Source organism: Onychostoma macrolepis, chromosome 20 (assembly GCF_012432095.1).
Source record: "Onychostoma macrolepis isolate SWU-2019 chromosome 20, ASM1243209v1, whole genome shotgun sequence".
Taxonomy (NCBI): domain Eukaryota; kingdom Metazoa; phylum Chordata; class Actinopteri; order Cypriniformes; family Cyprinidae; genus Onychostoma; species Onychostoma macrolepis.
Window position 1 is genome coordinate 7,542,687 of NC_081174.1, and position 19,507 is coordinate 7,562,193.

At 35.3% G+C, this 19,507-nt stretch overlaps 1 protein-coding gene across 1 annotated transcript in view; it reads left to right on the top strand.

The window, feature by feature from the left end:
• Positions 1 to 4,011: 4,011 nt before the first annotated feature.
• rad51b (RAD51 paralog B) overlaps positions 4,012 to 19,507 on the top strand; it is a 47,923-nt gene continuing 32,427 nt past the window's right edge. Inside the window, exons 1-7 of the mRNA XM_058756861.1 lie at positions 4,012 to 4,220; positions 4,308 to 4,421; positions 4,509 to 4,613; positions 5,571 to 5,707; positions 5,786 to 5,905; positions 6,670 to 6,853; positions 10,436 to 10,508. Coding sequence (XP_058612844.1) covers positions 4,137 to 4,220; positions 4,308 to 4,421; positions 4,509 to 4,613; positions 5,571 to 5,707; positions 5,786 to 5,905; positions 6,670 to 6,853; positions 10,436 to 10,508 — 817 coding nt within the window. The 5' untranslated portion in view covers positions 4,012 to 4,136. The remainder of the gene's footprint in view (positions 4,221 to 4,307; positions 4,422 to 4,508; positions 4,614 to 5,570; positions 5,708 to 5,785; positions 5,906 to 6,669; positions 6,854 to 10,435; positions 10,509 to 19,507) is intronic.

Genomic DNA, 19,507 nt, shown 5'->3' on the forward strand with positions numbered 1-19,507 from the left:
CAGCGTTGTGCTTGCGGCCTCGCGCACATGTGCTGATATACAGAAAAGTACAAAAACGTAAAGACTCATACATGGGTATTTTTTGTTTCACTGCTGGAATTATAAGGCATTCTAACTGTATTATAATGGGCTTCATCGCGCAGTGAATGCGACTCTCAAGACGTGTTTTTTTTTTTTTCTCAAAGTTGGATAATGTCAGCTCTCCTATCTTCTCTCAGTCCCTCACAGTAACACATACATTATGTCAGGAGAATGTCTTTAAATTCTAAACAAATAAAAATTTGCATCCGCATCCCCCCTCAATTCGAGCCCTGTGTATAGCTAGCTATCCTGCACACATGGCAAGCTAAAAGTTGGCTGCACAGTGCTAAGCAGTGTGGTCTTGTAGGCAACGATCGGCAGACAACGGCGGTTGAGACCATGTTGTTAATATGAAATTAAATGAGTCATTCTATGAAACGGGTGCCATTTCCACTTTGCAATTTTCAAAATTTTCACTAAAGACAAACCTTTTTTTCAAAAACCTACAACTTGAAAGATATGTTAATCCTTCAGAATACACATTTTCCCACCTCAGGCACAAAATCCTTAATATTATTGCCCTCTTTATTCAGGCAAGGGTGCCTTTATTGTACCACCCTGTATATCATATCAATATCTGTATATCAATATCATATTGGTCAACATGGACATGTGTAATTGGCTATGTACTAATGAAAAATGATTAAAAAAATAGAAAAATTAATTTAAAAAAAGTATTTTATCATATATCATGTTAACAAGAACACTTGAATTAATTACTTTAAGCTTTGGAAACACACTTTGGGACATTTATGCATCTCATCGAATGTTCCGGATCAAAATGGCACCCGTTTCGTAGAATGACTCAAATAAGTGCTGTAGTCATGCCTACTATGTGTTTTAAGGCTACTTTGGCTTTAATTTGACCAATAATATCACTTTTAATTGTTAGTTAGCGGTAACTTAAACTAATATTTGACATTAAACGGTAAGGTAAAAGTCCTAGACAAAACACGTTAACATTTAACATTAGTAGGCTACTATGCTATTTTAAGTTAACACAAGTGTTGCAGATCTTCTAGATGGCCTGCCCTCTTTGAACCATCACAGGTAAGGTAAACTCAGCAAAGTTGACTAGCTAAAATCCAATGCTTTGTCATCTACTGGTATGGCTAAAAATACAGTGCAGTATTCAGTAAGTCAACAGTATCTTTTTCAAATTATAATTCACAAAACTTTCTTCACCATCAGACTCTTTTTAACATTGCTCGATTATGGTAAATGGCCCATAGTTGCGAAGACGGGGCACACAAACTTGACTAAAGATCAAATTTCATTCTTGCATTTTTCATATTTAAAAATAACTATATAGTGAATATGTTCCTTTACTGCTTGACAATGTCCATGATTTTCATTTGATTGAAAACTAATTTGTATCCAAAACTCTCATGTTGCTTAAATTACAGAAAAAACATATCACAAAAGGAGGAGCCGTCGGTCAAAGAATCAAGTCCCAAATGATGACACTCATCCATGTGTATTTATATATACATAATAAATATACACATTACACACATATGTAAACATAAACCTTTATTTTAAATGCCCTAATTTAATTTTTTTATATTTTCACATTGGTCACACACAAAGGCTACAGCAGGACATATGCAAACAAGGCCTAATTTGCAGACTGAATAAATCACTTAGATATACACATGTTGTTTGTTGACCCTCTTATAAAAGACAAAGCAAGAGAGAGGATAAGAGGATGTATGAGATACAAATGGACTGAATGCCGCTGACGCTTTTCAAACTGTTTGCATTTATCCATGTTGACCCTTGTATGCCATTACAGTGTTTACAGAACTAGAAAAGCAACTGAACAAATAAAGTATCAACAAATGAAGGAACCACTGATAATGAACAACAAGGGCCATTTACTCTAGACAGAAACAAGGTGGATCATGTTGAGCTCAAAATCTTTAAACATCTGTTGAGAATGTTTAAGCTTCATAAAAGTCTTGCATGTTGTGTTTCTGTATGCTGTAAACTGATGAAAACACTGTAGATTGATATTTATAAATAATAATTGACATCAATATGTTTTGGTTGTTCTGTTGCAATAAATCTTTTACCAAAATATACTTTGTATTAAAAATGTATGTCTGTATTGGCTGGATTTATCTGCAGTCATTCCTCTCTGTCTATTTTAACCAAGTGTCATGAACAGACAGGGTGCTTATCTCTATCAGGTACAGAGATAGTGAAAGACAGGCCCGATACTTTGGCCATACATGGGCCTCCCATGTGTCTCAGTCAAACTTCACACCGGCCGTCAGATGCCATGAGAGCAACAGCTGGTGGCTTTGAAGACGGGTCAGAGAGTTTCTATATAGAAATAAAATAACATATGTCTTTCCATTTTAAGGGGCCATCTGAGGCTGTTTTATTTGATTTCAGATGTTAAAATGTTTCTGGTGCTGATTTTATCACATTAAATCTAATATGTCCTCAGAGACTTGGTCATCTGATTTGGCCTCCTCATTATGCCCTCTAAAAAAAGCATATTTTTTCAAAAGCCATAAACTATTTCTGAGGATGGGGACTTTGGCCCCTCTATTTATCATGCTAAAATTTTGTGAGAAGTTGTTTTCATTTAAATTTGTCATCTTCGTTGCCTTGCATTTTTTTTTAGCAAAACATGAACGTTTGAACTTTTTATTCCCACACGAGTTTAAAAACCTAAACCTCTTAGATCTTTTGTTTTTGACTTATGCGATGATGTCTCTTTCTTCCAGAAATTTGATGCATTCCGTCACACCTTGCTTCTGTAAATTTTGTCTCATAAGAAAATTCCCAAGATTATTTGGATAATGAGGAAATTATAAAAAGACTTCCACTGTATTGATGTCAGGAGGACAGAGTTGACAGCGAAGCATGACAAAATAACTTGGGAGGATCACAAAGGTTATCAAAACATTAAAGGTTCAGAGGAAAGCATTTAATCAAGCCAAAACAAACATTAAATAATATGATTTATATTATTTGTTTTTAGCTAGGATTAACCACAACCTCCCTTAAATGCAACTAATTACTGTTCATGGCATATCCTTATAAATTAACAAATATAATGTCTTTCAGTGTCATGATCAATTATCAAATCGTTGTTTTTCACGATTTTTTAATTTTAATTTAATTTTTTTAATTAATTTTTTTTTTTTTGATAAAGAATGGCCAAGAAAAATAAGCTTTTGATCACATACATTGCATGTAAATGGAAGAAATGCAACCCCCTGGCTCCCACACTTTATTTATTCAATATTTTGTAAATTAAGTTAGTGAAGTTTCAAATGCAAAAAAAATAAATATAAATAAAATATTTAATATTATTATTACTATTATTATTATTTTCTGTATTCACTATAATTTTGGTTTAATATTTAGCAATTTTGTTTAGTTTTATTTTATTTGGTTTTAGATATTTTAGCCTACTTAACACAAATGACAAATGTTGCAATGACAACTAGATGAAATAAATATGTTTATTTTATTTTTTATTAGTAACAACAACAACAACAACAACAGAAACTTATGATCCTCAATGCCAGAGTATTATTAATAATAGTAATACTATTTTAAGGCTGTCCTTTTACTTTATACATTTGTTCACACATCTATTCCATATATATATATATATATATATATATATATATATATATATATATTTATTTATTAGTAAGTGATACAATGTTGGTATGTTCCCTATCTTGCACTGTAAATAATAATAATAATAACAATGTGCAATAAAATTAAAAGAAAAAAAAAAAGCATTTTGTAGGTTAAAAAAGATAAATAGTAAAACAAACACATAACAAAAACAAACACAGCTTTATTTTCATCATAAACTACATTACCCACAATCCACATGCACTACATTTTTTCGTTTGTTTCCGGGCGCGCTTCGCTGTTTCAAAACTCATAACGTTTTTTTTTTTTTCTCCATGGGAAAGTTTAATCCTAAAGCTCTATATCGTGTGTGCAATCGTTACGGAAGGGTGTCATTTATTATAGTTATATAACGATCGCATAACTCTTATAACGGTTATTTTGTGTCAATGGCAAGTAAGAAGTTACGGAGGACGGGCGTCTCAGCTGATCTCTGCGAGCGACTCAAGCGCCATCAACTGGAGACCTGCCAGGTGAGAGACCCTGCCTGCTCTGTTATTATATTAATGAGCAGCTCTCGGAGGAGGCTTTAGTAAGCGTGTGTGCTCTGTGACCTGTAGGATGTCCTGTCCATCACACCCGTGGAGCTCATGCGCCTGGCTGGACTCAGTTATCCCGCGGCTGTGGAGCTCCTGCGGCTGCTCAGTAAAGCCTGTGTACCGGCTGTGAGCACCGTGAGTCACTGAGCCATCAGCAGATCCTGTCGATGATTGAACTCGAGAAGTCTCTCATTAGTAGTGCTGTGTTTTTGATGATGACAGGCATGGGATTTGTGGAGGAAGAAGGGAGAGCTGTGTTTCTCCACATCACTTCCTGCCCTGGACAGATTACTGCGTGGAGGACTGCCACGGGGTGCTCTCACTGAGGTAGTCTGCTGTTGCATCTGATTTAAAGAATAGTTCACCCTATGGTAAACAACACTATGCCATTATTTACACTATGGGTCAAGCTTTTGAAATAATTAAGATTTATGTAAAATTGTAAAACATTATTACAGTTAAAAACAACCGTGTTCTATTTGAATATGTTTGAAATTGTAATTTTCCCCTGAATTTTCAGTAGCCATTAGGCCAGTCTTCAGTGTCACATGATCCTTCAGAAAGTGTTCATTCAGTGGCAATCAAATGTCATTGGCAATTATATCAAACTTGCACAATATTTGATGCTAATTTAGTTTCAAAAGAAACAGCAAGTTACATATGTGATTGATTTAAACATGGAATTTTGATCTACAAATAAATATGGAAATATATATGGCCATGTACACACTGCAAAGTTTGGGGAGTGACAACCACATTTAAATGCATTTACAAAATGCATTTTTTTTTTTCTTGTTTAAACATTCTGACAGAAAGTAAAAATAAAAATTAAACTGCTCATTTTTAGAAACTAGGAGTGAAAATATGTTAAAATAATTAATTGAAATACTATGATTAAATTTCTATAATTCTAGAAGTTTCAATAACTGTTCACACACACACAGAATTTTTTTAATATAATATTTATTTTTTTAAACCTGTTAAAATATTTTAGAATATATTATAGAAATGACCATGACTTTTAATATTTTAATAATTTCCATGACTTTTCCAGGTCTAGAAATGACACTTTTAACATTCCATTATTTATCCAGGTTTTCCAAATATGATTCCTGATTTTCAGATTTATGATTTTTATGTTTTGTCCTAAATTATTTAAAAAATAAATGTATTTTTGTATATCAGCATAACATTATAAAGGTTTGGAATGACATGGAAGTGCATAAATTATGGCAACGATCATTTTTGGGTGAACTGTCATGACATGTCTGTGTTGTTTGTCAGGTGACTGGCCCATCAGGCTGTGGAAAGACTCAGTTGTGTATAATGCTCAGCATTTTGGCCACACTGCCGAGGAGTATGGGAGGTCTGGACAGTGGAGTCATCTACATCGACACAGAGTCGGCATTCTCTGCTGAAAGGTGTTCAAAAAGTTTGCTCACTCTCTCTCATGTGAACGTTTTGTGTTTTCTCTCAAATTAACAATCTACCTCTCTAAGATTGGTAGAAATGGCACAGGACAGATTCCCAGAATTCTTCTCGGTGAAGGAGCGTCTGCTGGAGATGGCGTCTCGTGTTCATCTCTTCAGGGAACTGACCTGTCAGGACGTCCTGAATAGGTTGGAACTCTTCCCAAACACCTACATATTTAATTATATTTCATTCAGTTTAGTGTACTTTCCAAGTAAGAGTTCACCTAAAAATGAAACCTGTCATTTTTCCTTTTGATTCATTTTCACTCTGATTCACTCCGGCTCAATTCTATTTAATTTCTTTTTTATTTTAGGAGATCAGCTCAAACTATAAAGTATGGTGCTAGCAATGCCAAGGTTTTGGTTTTAGTTCCAAGGGAATGGATGCCATGAAATTATGACATTTACTCAAAAATATATATATTTATATTTTATAAATATATATATTTTATATATTTTTTTTATTTTACTATTATATATGTATATTGTGATGCCAAAGCATATTAGAAATTAGAATGATTTCTGATCAAAAAACATAAAAAAATACAAAACGATTATTTTAAATGGCAGTAATATTATACAATATTACTGCTTTTACTTTATTATGTGATATATGAATAGAGTTTTTATTTTTAATTATTCCAAACTTGTCAATGGTAGTGTATACCTTGAATACAATTTTATCGCTTTGGATAAAATAAAAAATAAAATAAAAACATCTGCTAAACACATTTATATAAGTATGTAAATATAAATGAAAATGCAATGAATACAAATCTTGAATTTAAATGGATTGACTATAGCATTATTGCATAAATGAATATAAAGGTCATGATAGTCTCTTTTGTATGCCAGGCTGTATTTAAGCTTGTTAACACACATTAGTGGGGCGTTTTATTGATGTTGCACAGGCTGGAGCGTCTGGAAGAAGACATAATTGCGTGTCGAGCGGGGCTCCTTGTTTTGGATTCTGTGGCTTCTGTTGTGAGGAAGGAGTTTGACACGTCGCTGCCGGGAAATCTAACGATCAGGAGTAACTTACTGGGCCAGGAAGCCGCCATACTGAAGTACCTCTCGCAGGCGTTCTGCATCCCAGTGAGTCTGTTTACATGGTTGTGTGTATGTGCATATCTGACTTCTGCTTAAATCTTACACTTTTAGTACATACCTTTAACCACAAGGCGTCGCTACACATTTACGTTTCTGAGTTTCAGTGCTGTATTTTAGGTCACCTCTATATTTTAAACACCAGAGGGCGTCAGAGAGCCCATATGTATTAGAAAAACACTCTAGGCCCATTCACACAAAACCTGCTCCTTTTCCATGTTATCTGATCTTGGGAATTTCCGCACTAGTCTAAGATCTTCAAAAATACATACGTGACGCCTTTACTCACCTCCTGCATCACCAGCACTTTTATCTCGAAGAGGAAAGGTAGGATTGCACCGGAATATGGTTTTCCGCTTCCTGCTTATAAAGAGTATAACAGCTAGAGGGCTCATCCTGGATCAGGTGTTGCTCTATCTACTCCTCTTATCCACTAGTACAAATTAATGCATACAGTGGGGTCCAATTATTATTATTTTTAATTTAATACTTATTTTGAGCAAATTTTATTTTAAGCATTTAAATTTTAACATATAACATAACAAAGAAAGTCATGTTAATTGCTCTTATATTTCTATTTATTTTTGTTTCTGTTCAATACATTTTTTAATTAAACATTTAAGTTATTATTATTATTATAAATAATAATAATAATATTATCACTACTGCTGTTGTTGCTGTTACAGAGAAATATAAAATGCTTAGAAATTCATGTTAATTTGTTAATTGCTTTTGTGTTTCTGTTTATTTTTGTGTTTATTTAAAAAATATTTTCAGCAAATGATAATTAAAAAATATTATTGTTATTATTATAGAGAAAGATATAACATACTACGAAATTCATGATTTTTAATTTAATCTATTTCATTTTGTTTGTATTTAATACATATTTCCAGCAAACAACAATTTAAATATAATTATTATAGAGAAACATAAAATACTAAGGAATCCATGTAAATTTGTTATTTGCTTATATTTAGCCATTTTTTAATTTAAAACATAATACATAATCATTACAGTTTTATTAAAGAATAAATTATTAATAATAATTATGATACAATTTGCTGAAAAGGCAAAAGAGTAGCAATTAACATAAGCTTTTTAGTATTTTGCATGTCTCCTTTTTGCTTAAATGGTAGCAGCACAACTTATTTACTGTACAGTATTTCTCAAACTTTATTTTAAATTCCTGATTTTCAGACTTTGTTTGGACTCTGCTGTATTAACAAACAATAATTTAATGTGTTGCATTACAAATATGGTTATAGGTCATGTTTATAACTACTTAAGGCAAAATAGAATGAATTTATCATTTTATTGACTATTTTCGTGCTTTGTTGACATCGGAATTAAGTTTAAATAGTGTGCTACAACAAAATACTGGGCATTCCCTTATTTCAAAATAACTACTCGACTGTTCTCAGAGGACATCCCAGGCTGTAACCCCAAACTCATCTGATCTGCAGTTTGCCTGTGGTCCCCCTCCAGCCATGCTCATTTTAAAGATAGCTTTTGTGTTTTAAATCAGTGCAATAAATGTCTGCTTGACACTGCCAGTGGCCACAAGTGAGTTTTAATACAGCTTTCCACAGCAGTAGAAATGGGCCTCAACATGAAACCACATGCTAGATAACTCCTAGAGGTAGGTAACTGTTATAGCCCCCTCACACACATAAAAGCTCATAACCATAAAATAGGTCAACCCATTACCTTTCCAAAATAAAACCTTACACTTTAGCACCTAGAGCCAAACCGTAATGAGGTTATTAAGTTTGTTCTCCCAAGCTTTATACATATAAAGGAATGTTGAAATGTTTTAGGTTTTGGCTGGTTGTTTTTATTTGTGTATTTTTGAGAAAGAGAGCCATGTAAGATATACACCAGTACTGTATTTAATCAAATCAGAACATCGACCTAGTTACAACAATCTTCGCTCTATCTTTTTGTCTTTTTTAGTGCAAGCTTAAGTACTGTGAATGACATACTGCTATATTTTAATTAACTCCATAATTAATAGTTAAAATAGATCATGTTGTAAGCAACAGTCCCTGGCCCTTGTGCATATTTCTGGATAAGCCCTGTCAGAAAAGCCTCTGAAAACCACGCAATTAATAAATTATATTTATTACAATGTAATTACATGAGGAGACATCTGTACTTTAATATTAAAACATATATAGTAACAGCTTTAGTGAGGAAAAGAACGACAGTCCCATCAACCACTGAGAATGACATTAATCAGAATAAAACCTGGAGAAATTTAAAACTATTATTTAAAAGATGTTTGCTGTATCTATTGAAAGAATATATTTTAAGTTCTATGCAAAATATGCATTGAAGTATTTTGAGGGCATAAGGAGACTGCTTCATGGGAGTGGGCGGAGCTACATATCTCTTTTAGCCCACTTTGCTCACTGCGACTCTGATTGGTGGAATTTTCTGTACAGCATCATGGGTAATGTAGTTTTTGAGGCATGATTATGTTAAATTGAAGTTGAATTAGTGTGAACAGATGGGTTCGACAAAAGTAGCCGTACAATTGATTAACAACCTTAGAGCTCACAGCAGGTCTGTTTTTAAAGGTTTATCAGTTATTGTTAAAATGTATTTCCCTATGGAGAAAATTAATGGCGTTTTTACTTCCGGAACGCAACTGTTGCGCTCTATAAAGGCCAATTCATTCTGCACCAACATATGCCAAAACAGGTCCAAATTGCTGTTTCAATGCAGCTTCAAAGGGCTCTACACTATCCTAGCCAGTCTTATCTACTGAAACAATAGGTCATTTTTGGTCAAAAAAAAAATGAATGTACTTTTTAACCTCAAATTCTCATCTTGCACTAGCTCTGTGATGTGCCTGCACGACTTCACGCATTACGTTGGAAAGGTCACGCGTTGTTAGTTCTTCTTCTGTGTGCTTTGATTAAAAAATGTAGGGTAGGGTGAAAATCTAATTTTCTCCTCAAACTTCAAAATCATCCGTCATTTTTGTTTTACCTTTTTTTGTGAGGACGTTTGACTTTCTTTGCGAGTTTGCTTTGTACATACTGGGTCGGCACTTCCGCCTGCGTCACGTGTGACCTATCCAACTTGACTACGTAATGCATGAAGTTGAGTTAGTGTAAGACGAGCATTTGTGGTTAAAATGTATGCAAGTTTAATTTTTTTTTTTATTTTTTAGAAAATGACAGATCGTTTCACTAGATAAGACACTTATTCCTCGGCTGGGATCATGTAGAGCCCTTTGAAGCTGCACTGAAACTGCAATTTGGACATTCAACCCGTTGGCTCCCATTTAAGTCCATTATATGGAGAAAAACCCTGGAATGTTTTCCTCAATTTCTTGTCAACTGAAAAAAAAATCCTTTAGTTTGATACGTGTTAAAATAATGGTCACGCTGGAGGCCCTGCCAGAATTTGTTTGCCTGTTCTTTACTCACATTATGTAATGAGTCAACTCAACAGTTGTTAAGTATTGTGATGACAGCAGACTGTTTATTCTCATATTTGTGTGATCCATTCAAACTGGACTGAACTCAAGTACAGCTGTTTCCCTTCTGTCTCCCTCAGGTGGTTTTAACTAACCAGATCACCACACATGTGGGCGAGAAGGTTCACTGTCCTCAGTGGAATCAGGCAGATGGTAAGAACCTTCCATCATCTACTGGAGTCTACACTGATTTTTGTGGAGAATGTTTTTGTGTAAAAGGCATTCGATGGTGGAAATTTAGACCAGATATTCCCGTCATTAGGCTCTTCTGTTTCACCCCTCCCTGATGAGCTGTTCTCTGATCTCACTAATGAAAGCCATCGTTCCTAGCCTTACTGAGATGATATGTGGTACAAATGAGCATCAGTTATGACCTTCCTCACAAGCAGCTGTTGTAGGTTCTTTGGAACTACATCATTGACCTTGGAGAAGATGGTATTACTCTAACCAGGGGGCTGAAACAGCAATCCTCCCGCTCTGCAAACCTGTCTGGGCCTTGTGCGAATCCCACGACATCTCTGATTCCATGGCTGTGCAGTCCCGTGTCTTCTGTCACTGTATATATGGACTTGAGCAAGTATCCTCTGGCGTACTTCCAGGTGTACAGTGGGAAAGGGTCTTGTTTTGAGGCAAAGCTTTGAGGAAAGAGATACAGGCTCCGTTCTCATGTTATCTAACAGGCACATGTTTGTGGCCTGTAACTTTACCCCAGACACCTCTTTCTTTACATCCCACTGTTCCACTCGGCAAGGTGGGGTTACCGGTAACTCTTTCTCCCACTCACGTACTCTCTGTATCTTTCTCTCACACATGCACACAATCTCTGTTTTTCTATCTCTTGGGATTATGTGGGGAAAGAATGGCCCGTATACAGCCTCACCCTGTTTATCTCTTCTTTCTGCCTTTCTCTCTCCATCCTTGGTCTTATCTGACGCTTAAAGTGATGGTTCACCCAGAAATGAAAACATTGTCATCATTTATTCACCCTTATGTTGTTTCAAATTCATATGACTTTCTTTCTTTTGTATTAACACCGAGTCAGATGTTTATTCGAATGTTCATGCTGCCCTTTTCTGTACAATGACTGTGGATGGTGTCAAGTTATGTAAAGAACAGATAATAGTACAAATAATTTATTGCCATTCATGCTTGCATTCAAATATAAATTAAAATACATCTTGATTTGTCACAAGACACAGGAGAACCAACAGCTTGAATATCTTTGAGATGCTACATTTGAATGGGCACAAGCGAGAGTCTTGAAATCAAATGAATGCTTTTTGTAAATGTTTCACACATAGCTACTCAGATTTTGTGTCTGTTCTATTATGTTATCTCACAAAGATATCATGGATTAAAAAGACTTAGAATAAAGCATAAAAGTCCATATGGACTACATTTATGGTGCTCTTTTATCATTTCTGGAGCTTCACGGTCAGTATTATTTATAGAAATTTTGAAAGGAAAAATGCCATAAAGTCATGTAAATTCACATTAACAACATTATTGTAATATCCATAGAAAAGAAATGAAAAGAAAACGTCATGATACTATAATTCATGTTAACAATACTATTATGATATCTATTGGAAATTAAGAAAAAAAGGCATGATAAATAAGTCCAATGCTATAATTCAAATTAACAATATCATAATAACAATATCTATAGAACTTTTAAAGGGGTCATATGATGCGATTTCATGTTTTCCTTTGTCTTTGGAGTGTTACAAGCTGTTCATGCATATATAAGATCTGTAAAGTTGCAAAGATTAAAGTCTCAAACCCAAAGAGATATTCTTTATAAAAGTTAAGACTCTGCCACGCCTTCCTAAAACGGCTCATTCAAACACGCCCCCACATGTCTACATCACGGTGTGGGGAGATTTGCATAACACCGTCCAAACGTATACGCAATGAAAGAATGTGTAACATTTATTCTCGCTGTAGTATTGTTGTTGCCACCGCCATGTCGTGGAGACGCTGTGTGTATCGTTCTGAAAGCAAAAGTATTTACTTTGGCCTTCCAAATGAGTACACAACTAGAAATCAGTGGTTAAGTTATATTTACAACACCGTTCCAGAACAGTACAATGCAAATATTAGAGTGTGTGCAGCTGTTTCCTGATCCTGGGAGAGAGTAGCCTACAATGTGAACACTATGAATGGCTGTGAACACTATAAAGTGGGGCAATTCCAACGTCACAAGGACAGTCTGGTGCTTCTGACTCACAGCCTGTAAGTACGTTTTGATATTTAAAGAATTTGCTACTGACAATTCAAACATGAGTTTTGAGCCATGTAGAGTAGTGCTTGTTGTTTGTCGTTTCTCCAATCACAAATACAGACATGGTGTTATGTTTACGCGGCACGGCGCAGTGCATAAAAAGACAGTATAAGTCATTATAATCAGTAATTATGTTCTCACTGAATGCAACAAATGCCTCGTTTATAAAGGTTTTTATTGTTTTTGTCTTGTCGCGCCGGGACACGGCATCACAATATGGTAAGGGGCGTAACATTTCCATCACACACTTGAGGTATTCGGCCAATCACAACGCACTGGATAGCTGGCCAATCAGAGCACACCTCGCTTCTCAGAGCGATGAGCTTTGTAAAAATCGACGCGTTTCAGAAAGGCGGCGCATAGAGGAGCAACAATACTGTACAGTATATGGAAAATGATATGTTTTTTGAACCTCAAACCGCGTAAACTCATTGCATTACACCAAATACACAAAATAATGTTCTTTTTAGCAACATCATATGACCCCTTTAAGAAAATGTCATGATAACTAAGTCTAATGCTCTGAATGACGTTAACAATATTATCACAATATATTTATATACATTTTGAAAAGAAAAACACCATGATGATAAAATCCAATGCTGTGATTCCCGTCAACAATATTATTACACTATCTACAGAAATTAAAAATTAAAAATGGCATAACAAATTCTGATGTTGATTAACAATATCATAGCAATATCTACAGAAATTTTAAGAAAAAGCCATGATAATAAAATCTAATGCTCTCAGTGACGTTAATAATATTATCGCAATAGCTATAGAAATTTTGAAAAGAAAAATGGCATGATAACCAAATCTAATGCTATGATTCATGTTAACAGCTGTATCGCAATGAAAAATACCACAGTTGTCGCTATATTGCAACATCCCTACTTCAGAATCTCTCTTTTTTTTGTTTCACAATAGAAAGTCATATTTTCTTTTGTAGATACATGAGGGTGAATAAATGATGATAGACAAAATAATTTGGAGTAAACACCTTCTTTAAATGTTTTCATTTGCATAATATTGTAAAATTAGTTTACAAATACTGATTGCAATTTGGATTTCTCTTAGCACCTCAAATAAGGATGTCTGCTTTTCAAGCTGCTGTTGTACTTTGTAGCTAAAAGGAACTGATTAAGACAGGGTTTTATTGGTTCTCAGACTGCCAGTTATTGAGAAAATGTGTTTTTCTTTGGCCTTGGGAATGGAAACTCCCTTTGAGGTCTTTTGTTGAAGTTGTAGACAAGAGGCCGCACCTTAGCAGTTTGTATCTGCTTGCATCTTTGAATCGGAGATGTTGACTATGGTCCAGAATAGTACAGTAGTTGCTCTCGGCTACTGCTTCACGCTTGTTATTTTTTATAAGGCCAATGCACATAAATCATAACAGATCAGCAGATTTACTGACCATTTCCGCTTTGGATCTAATACCATTTTTTCCACTAGACATCAGCTACTGGCTTTAGATTCATGTGTTTTCTTTTGGGGTCAGATGTGATTCGAGCGCTTGTAGCGTGAGCAGACAGCAGTTCGGTTGTGGGGCCCTGGGCTCCCCCACTGTCTGTGTGTAAAAGAGGCCACAGTGATTCTGAGCTCCTCTGAACAATGATAAGAAGGCTATTTTGTGTAGTTCACTAAGAAAAAAGCAAGGCTTTGTTTCACTTTTTTTTACAGTATGTCTTCTTCTGGAGACTTGATTTTGTTTGAAACATTTGTAAAATTATGAAGATGCTTTATGAACATATCGCAAATCAGCGGCTTAAAAGTTGTGGTAAATTTAGGTAAGGTTTATTCTACAAGTAACTACGGTGTAAAAATATCCTGTTAAATTTAGCTTAAAAACAGAAGCTGCGGTTGCCAGAAATTCACCATAAATAATATGAAATGACAGTGTTTTGGGTATGACGTAATATCATGTTGATACAATTTACTTCAAACTACCAAAATTTACATTTTACCTTAAAACGTACTGATTGACACCATAATAATACAGGTGGTACAATAGAAAACATAATGAATCGGAGTTCATCGTAAGTAGCCTGTCTATAAATCATAGCTAATACTTATATAGTGCACTGGGTCCTAACCCTAGATCCTAACATAGACACTAAAATAATGCAAATATTAACTAAATTACAGAAAATGTAACACAAAATGTACATTACTGATGAGAAGAAACAACATTATTTATATAAAATGTGTTATGCAGGGATTTTTGGGAATTGCAGTTTTCATATTTCATATTTTTTTGGAAAACCCATAGATTTGACCATATTGAACACTAAAATTACATGTATTGTTTAACGATGTTAAAACTTACAGTTTTTCACCATATATTATAAGGTAACTTTTTAAAAGAAATTTTACTGCATAAATTGGCATATGTAAGTAGCCCTTTTGCAATGAGGAACGTAATTAGATTATGCACTGCACATGGGTTTTGACGTGAGTGCATCGCATAAACGATAATTTACGACTCTTTCTACCCCCTATCCAATGCAAATTGACGATTGTGCAAAGTTTAAAGCAGTTTTTAAACACAAAAATGAATCCTCTGTGATCACCCCCTGAAAAACACATCTGATCAATGTGCTGGATCTGACCTTAAATCAGTGTAATTACATAGGCCCTCTTAAACCCGACTAGTCATTCAGACAACCCACTGATGAAAACATAGAGTTTTGCACATTCTACTTGTGACTAAGAAGTAGAGTATAAGTAAAACAAATCAGCAAGTGAGCTTTACAACAGCGATGAGACATTCACAAATATTTTCCCAGAAATGATGGAGAGTTATTCGAGAGAAGATTGTTGGAAAAACTGCACGTCTGCATGATTATTGGCTCAATTCATTTGCCAAACACTACAGGCTTTCAAACCAAATCAGCCCAGAGGACAAAAAACCTCTCCAAATTTTGTAACCGCATTATCTTTGAATCTGCATCACCACATGAGAGACACTCCCTTGTCTATAACCAGTCCAAGTCAACAACTTTCCCATTCCCCTGTTTGACAATCCATCAATAAAAATATTTGGCCGTGCTGAATTTGGTGCAAACAAGAATCGGATCCTATAATAACTGATTTGTGGGTTATTAAAAAGACAGCTGATTGAAGTCTGTGAATAGCCCTGCTGTCACACAGTGTGGGAAAGCACCCATCGCTTCTGTAGGGATCGGAGAGTGTAGGCGGATTGTTCTGGAACCCAGAGCATTGATTTAAGAAGCTGGGTCTTAACAGGGCGTCACATTTGTTTAGTCTGGCCCTCTCCAACCTTATTACCATGAACCCGCATTAAAACGCATGCTCATTAGTCTGCGTTTCTTTCAGACATCAGAATGAGTTGTGCCTGCTGATAGTGCTGTTTATTTGCACACGGTTTTAAGGCCTGAGTCACTATAGTAGTTATGCAAATAAGGTAACAGCACAGACGTGCCCACAAAATCTGTTGAATGCAATTCACACGGTGCAGTTCCTCAGCTTGCTGGTTAAGGATCCAGCACACTACCGCTATCTGGTGTATTTTACTTGCACTTGTTTCTTTAAAATGACTATATTATTTTGTTTCTTATGCAGCTACTTGCCAATATAAAAAGGGTGCAGCACATACCTATATCACCTAAACTTTGCTCTCAGCAGCATGGGAGGCATTTGGATGTTCGCTAACAATTTATCGCTGCTTGTGTATTCTTAAAAATAAAGGTGCTTCACGATGCCATAGAACAGTGGTTCTCAAACCTGTCCTGGAGTACCTCCACCCCTGCACATTTTGTATGTGTCCCTCATCTATCACACCTGATTCAACTCATCAGCTCATTAGTGGAGACCGCAAGACCTGAAGTGGGTGTGTCAGATATAGGGAGACATACAAAATGTGCAGTGCTGGGGGTACTTCATGGAGAGGTTTGAGAACCACTGCCATAGAAGAACCTTTTTGTCTAAATGGTTCCATAAAGAACCTTTAACATCTGAAGAACCTTTCTGTTTCACAAAAGGTTCTTTGAGGTGAAAGAAGGTTCTTCAGATTATAAAAAAGGTAAGGAAGAGATGGTTCTTTAAAGAACCTTTGACTGAATGGTTCTTTGTGGAACCAAAAATGGTTCTTCTATGGCATCGCTTGAAGAACATTTTGAAGCACCTTTATTTTTAAGAGTGTGTGTTTTGAGCATATTTCCCCCCCCCTAAGCGAACAACTTTGCTGTGAGTATATGGGGTCTTTACAGTAATTAGGGATCAAGCACCAAATGTATCCGTTAGTCATCATCGTCGTCTTCTACTGTTGCTCTGGAAGTCTTTGGCAGCCCATAGAACTGTTTGTGGGAAAGTTATGAAATTTGGCACACAGATAGAAGACAGTATCAATATTAACCACAGGAAATTTTGAGTCTCTATTTCAAACTCTCTAGCGCCACCAATAGGACAAATTTGCACTCATATTTCTGATAATAATTTTTGAACCATAAGGTCTAGAAGTAAAATTAGTTTTTCTTCTGATTCCTTCGCTCATAAATTTGTACAGGTCAAGATTTTTTGCAATTTTGAATTTTCCGAAAAATGTACTTTTCCAAATTCTTCCTAGACGTTTTGTACGATTTTCACCAAAATTGGCAAAATGTTATCAAAAGCTTTTGATATTCCAAACTGTTTTCGTAAAGCATGTGAAGGAATTTGACGACGTTTGTGCTAAAATGGACATGAGGCTATATCTCCGCAACGCATTAGCGGATTCTGACCAAACTTGGTAAGTGTTATAACAACCACGACCTGAGGGCACATGAGTAGTTCAGATCCAGAATGGAATACCAAATCAAACGATACACAATTTTCATATGTCATTTTCAAGGTCATTTTCACTACAGTCCTGCAAAATGGTGGCAGTTGTGTTAGTATGAAATAAGAGAGCGAGTCTGAGATGTGATGAATAGACGCATTAAAGGGTTATTTCAGCCAGAACTAAAAATTGTCAACATTTACTCACCCTCATGTCATTCCATGATCCAATTTCTTGTTCATCTTTGAAACACAAATGGAGATTTGTAATGAAACCTGAAATATTTCAGTCCTTCCGTTTTACCTAAACATTGATACTTCAAAAAGTTCATAAAAACATAAAAAAAACATAATCCACATTGATCAAAGTTTGCATCAAAGTTTTTGATCAATGCACATACATAGAGCACGACAAACATGGTAAACGGAAACTCAACCGAACTTGCTTGATGTGAGAAAACTACTTATTTTCTTCGCATCAAACAAGCAGCTTCTGTTAACCATATTTGATCTACAGTGAGTGCAATGTTGAAATGTGAATAAAAGCCTATATTAAATCTGTTCATCGTGTAATCAATAGTGTCTCTTCAGAAGACAGATTAAACCACTCGATTTATATGGATTCCTTTTTCAGTGATTTTATAAACCTTTTGAAGCGTTTGAAAGTTTTGGTGAAATATAGGCTTTCAGTGAAGGTGCAGAAATTTCTCAGGGTTAATTAAAAATATCTTAATTTGTGTTTTAAAGATGAACAAAATTCTTACAGGTGTGGAACAACATTAGGGTGAGAAAATGATAACAGAATTTCCATTTTTGGCTAAACTATCTCTTTAAATTAGCGCCAATTTGAGTTACACTGATTGAGTGATCTGGTATACATGGACGATGGTGAATATTATGAAATCTGATTGCACAATGCCATGATTCACCAATAAGAATGAAGTTTACTAGAGAGCTGTGCAAGTTAAAAGGTTATAACACTATTTTCATTTGACTACGTATTTGATGAGTAGAGAATATACACAATTTTTTTTTTAATTACATTTTAAAATAGTAATTCAACTTGTTTTGAAGAATAATATCAGTTTGTATTTAAATACTCTCAGCGCAGTTCAGTCTAGTTAGCACCTGGTTAAGCAGGATTGTGTGTGTTTCGTAAATAAAGCGTGATTTTGTGGTGAAATTCTGTGTAAAAAGTGGCGCAGCTTAGTAAAGTAGCCCTTTTTTTATCTGTTGATGTGAAACAGAGCTCAACCCGATCTGGAGCTGTAAAGTGGTTGCCTATTGTTTCCAGATTTTTTAGGTTTTTTGAGGATGTTGTTTTTTCAGAGGAGGGGCCTTCCAGGCATCCAGTTCACTGACATGCCGTGCCAGCCAGGTTTCTCCCGCACTCGACTTTCCACAGGAAATGTTTTGAGGAAGTGAGAGTTGCTGATGTGACAGTTGTGAATGGTATTGTCAGATTACAGCATGGTGCTTAAATGTTGCACAACAAAGAATCATGAGAAAGACTCTCAGACCGTGACCTCAGAGGCCCTGACTGTTTCTGGTTGCGGCACAACAGGCGATCAAAAACACGCAGGTGTGTTTACAAAGCAGTTCGAAGAAGACCCGGATGAGTGTTGTCAGTAGTGTCATTGGTAACTTCCTCAGGTGTGTGACCTAAAAAGTGTTTCCATTGTTTCTCGGGCTTATCATCTGCTCTGCACTCAGTCCTTAACCCACAAGAATGGCTCAATGGCTCCAAGTTTTCTAGTGATTCACAGTGGATGAGTGAGTTATGGCAATTGGAAAAATGGAGCAATATGCCAAAACAGCTAAAGTCCAAAATTAACCTCCCAGTGGCAGGTGAAATGAGAAATGAATATTTATTTCTGATTATGAAACTGTATTAAATATTTCAACAAAAAAATATTATGTAGCACAACTGTTTACAGCATTGATAATAATATTAACGGTTTCTTGAGCAGAAAATCAGCATATTAGAATGATTTCTGAAGGACAAAAGACTGGCGTAATGATGCAGCTTTGCATAATAGGAATAAATTACTTTTTAAAATACATGCACAATATTACTGATTTTGTTATT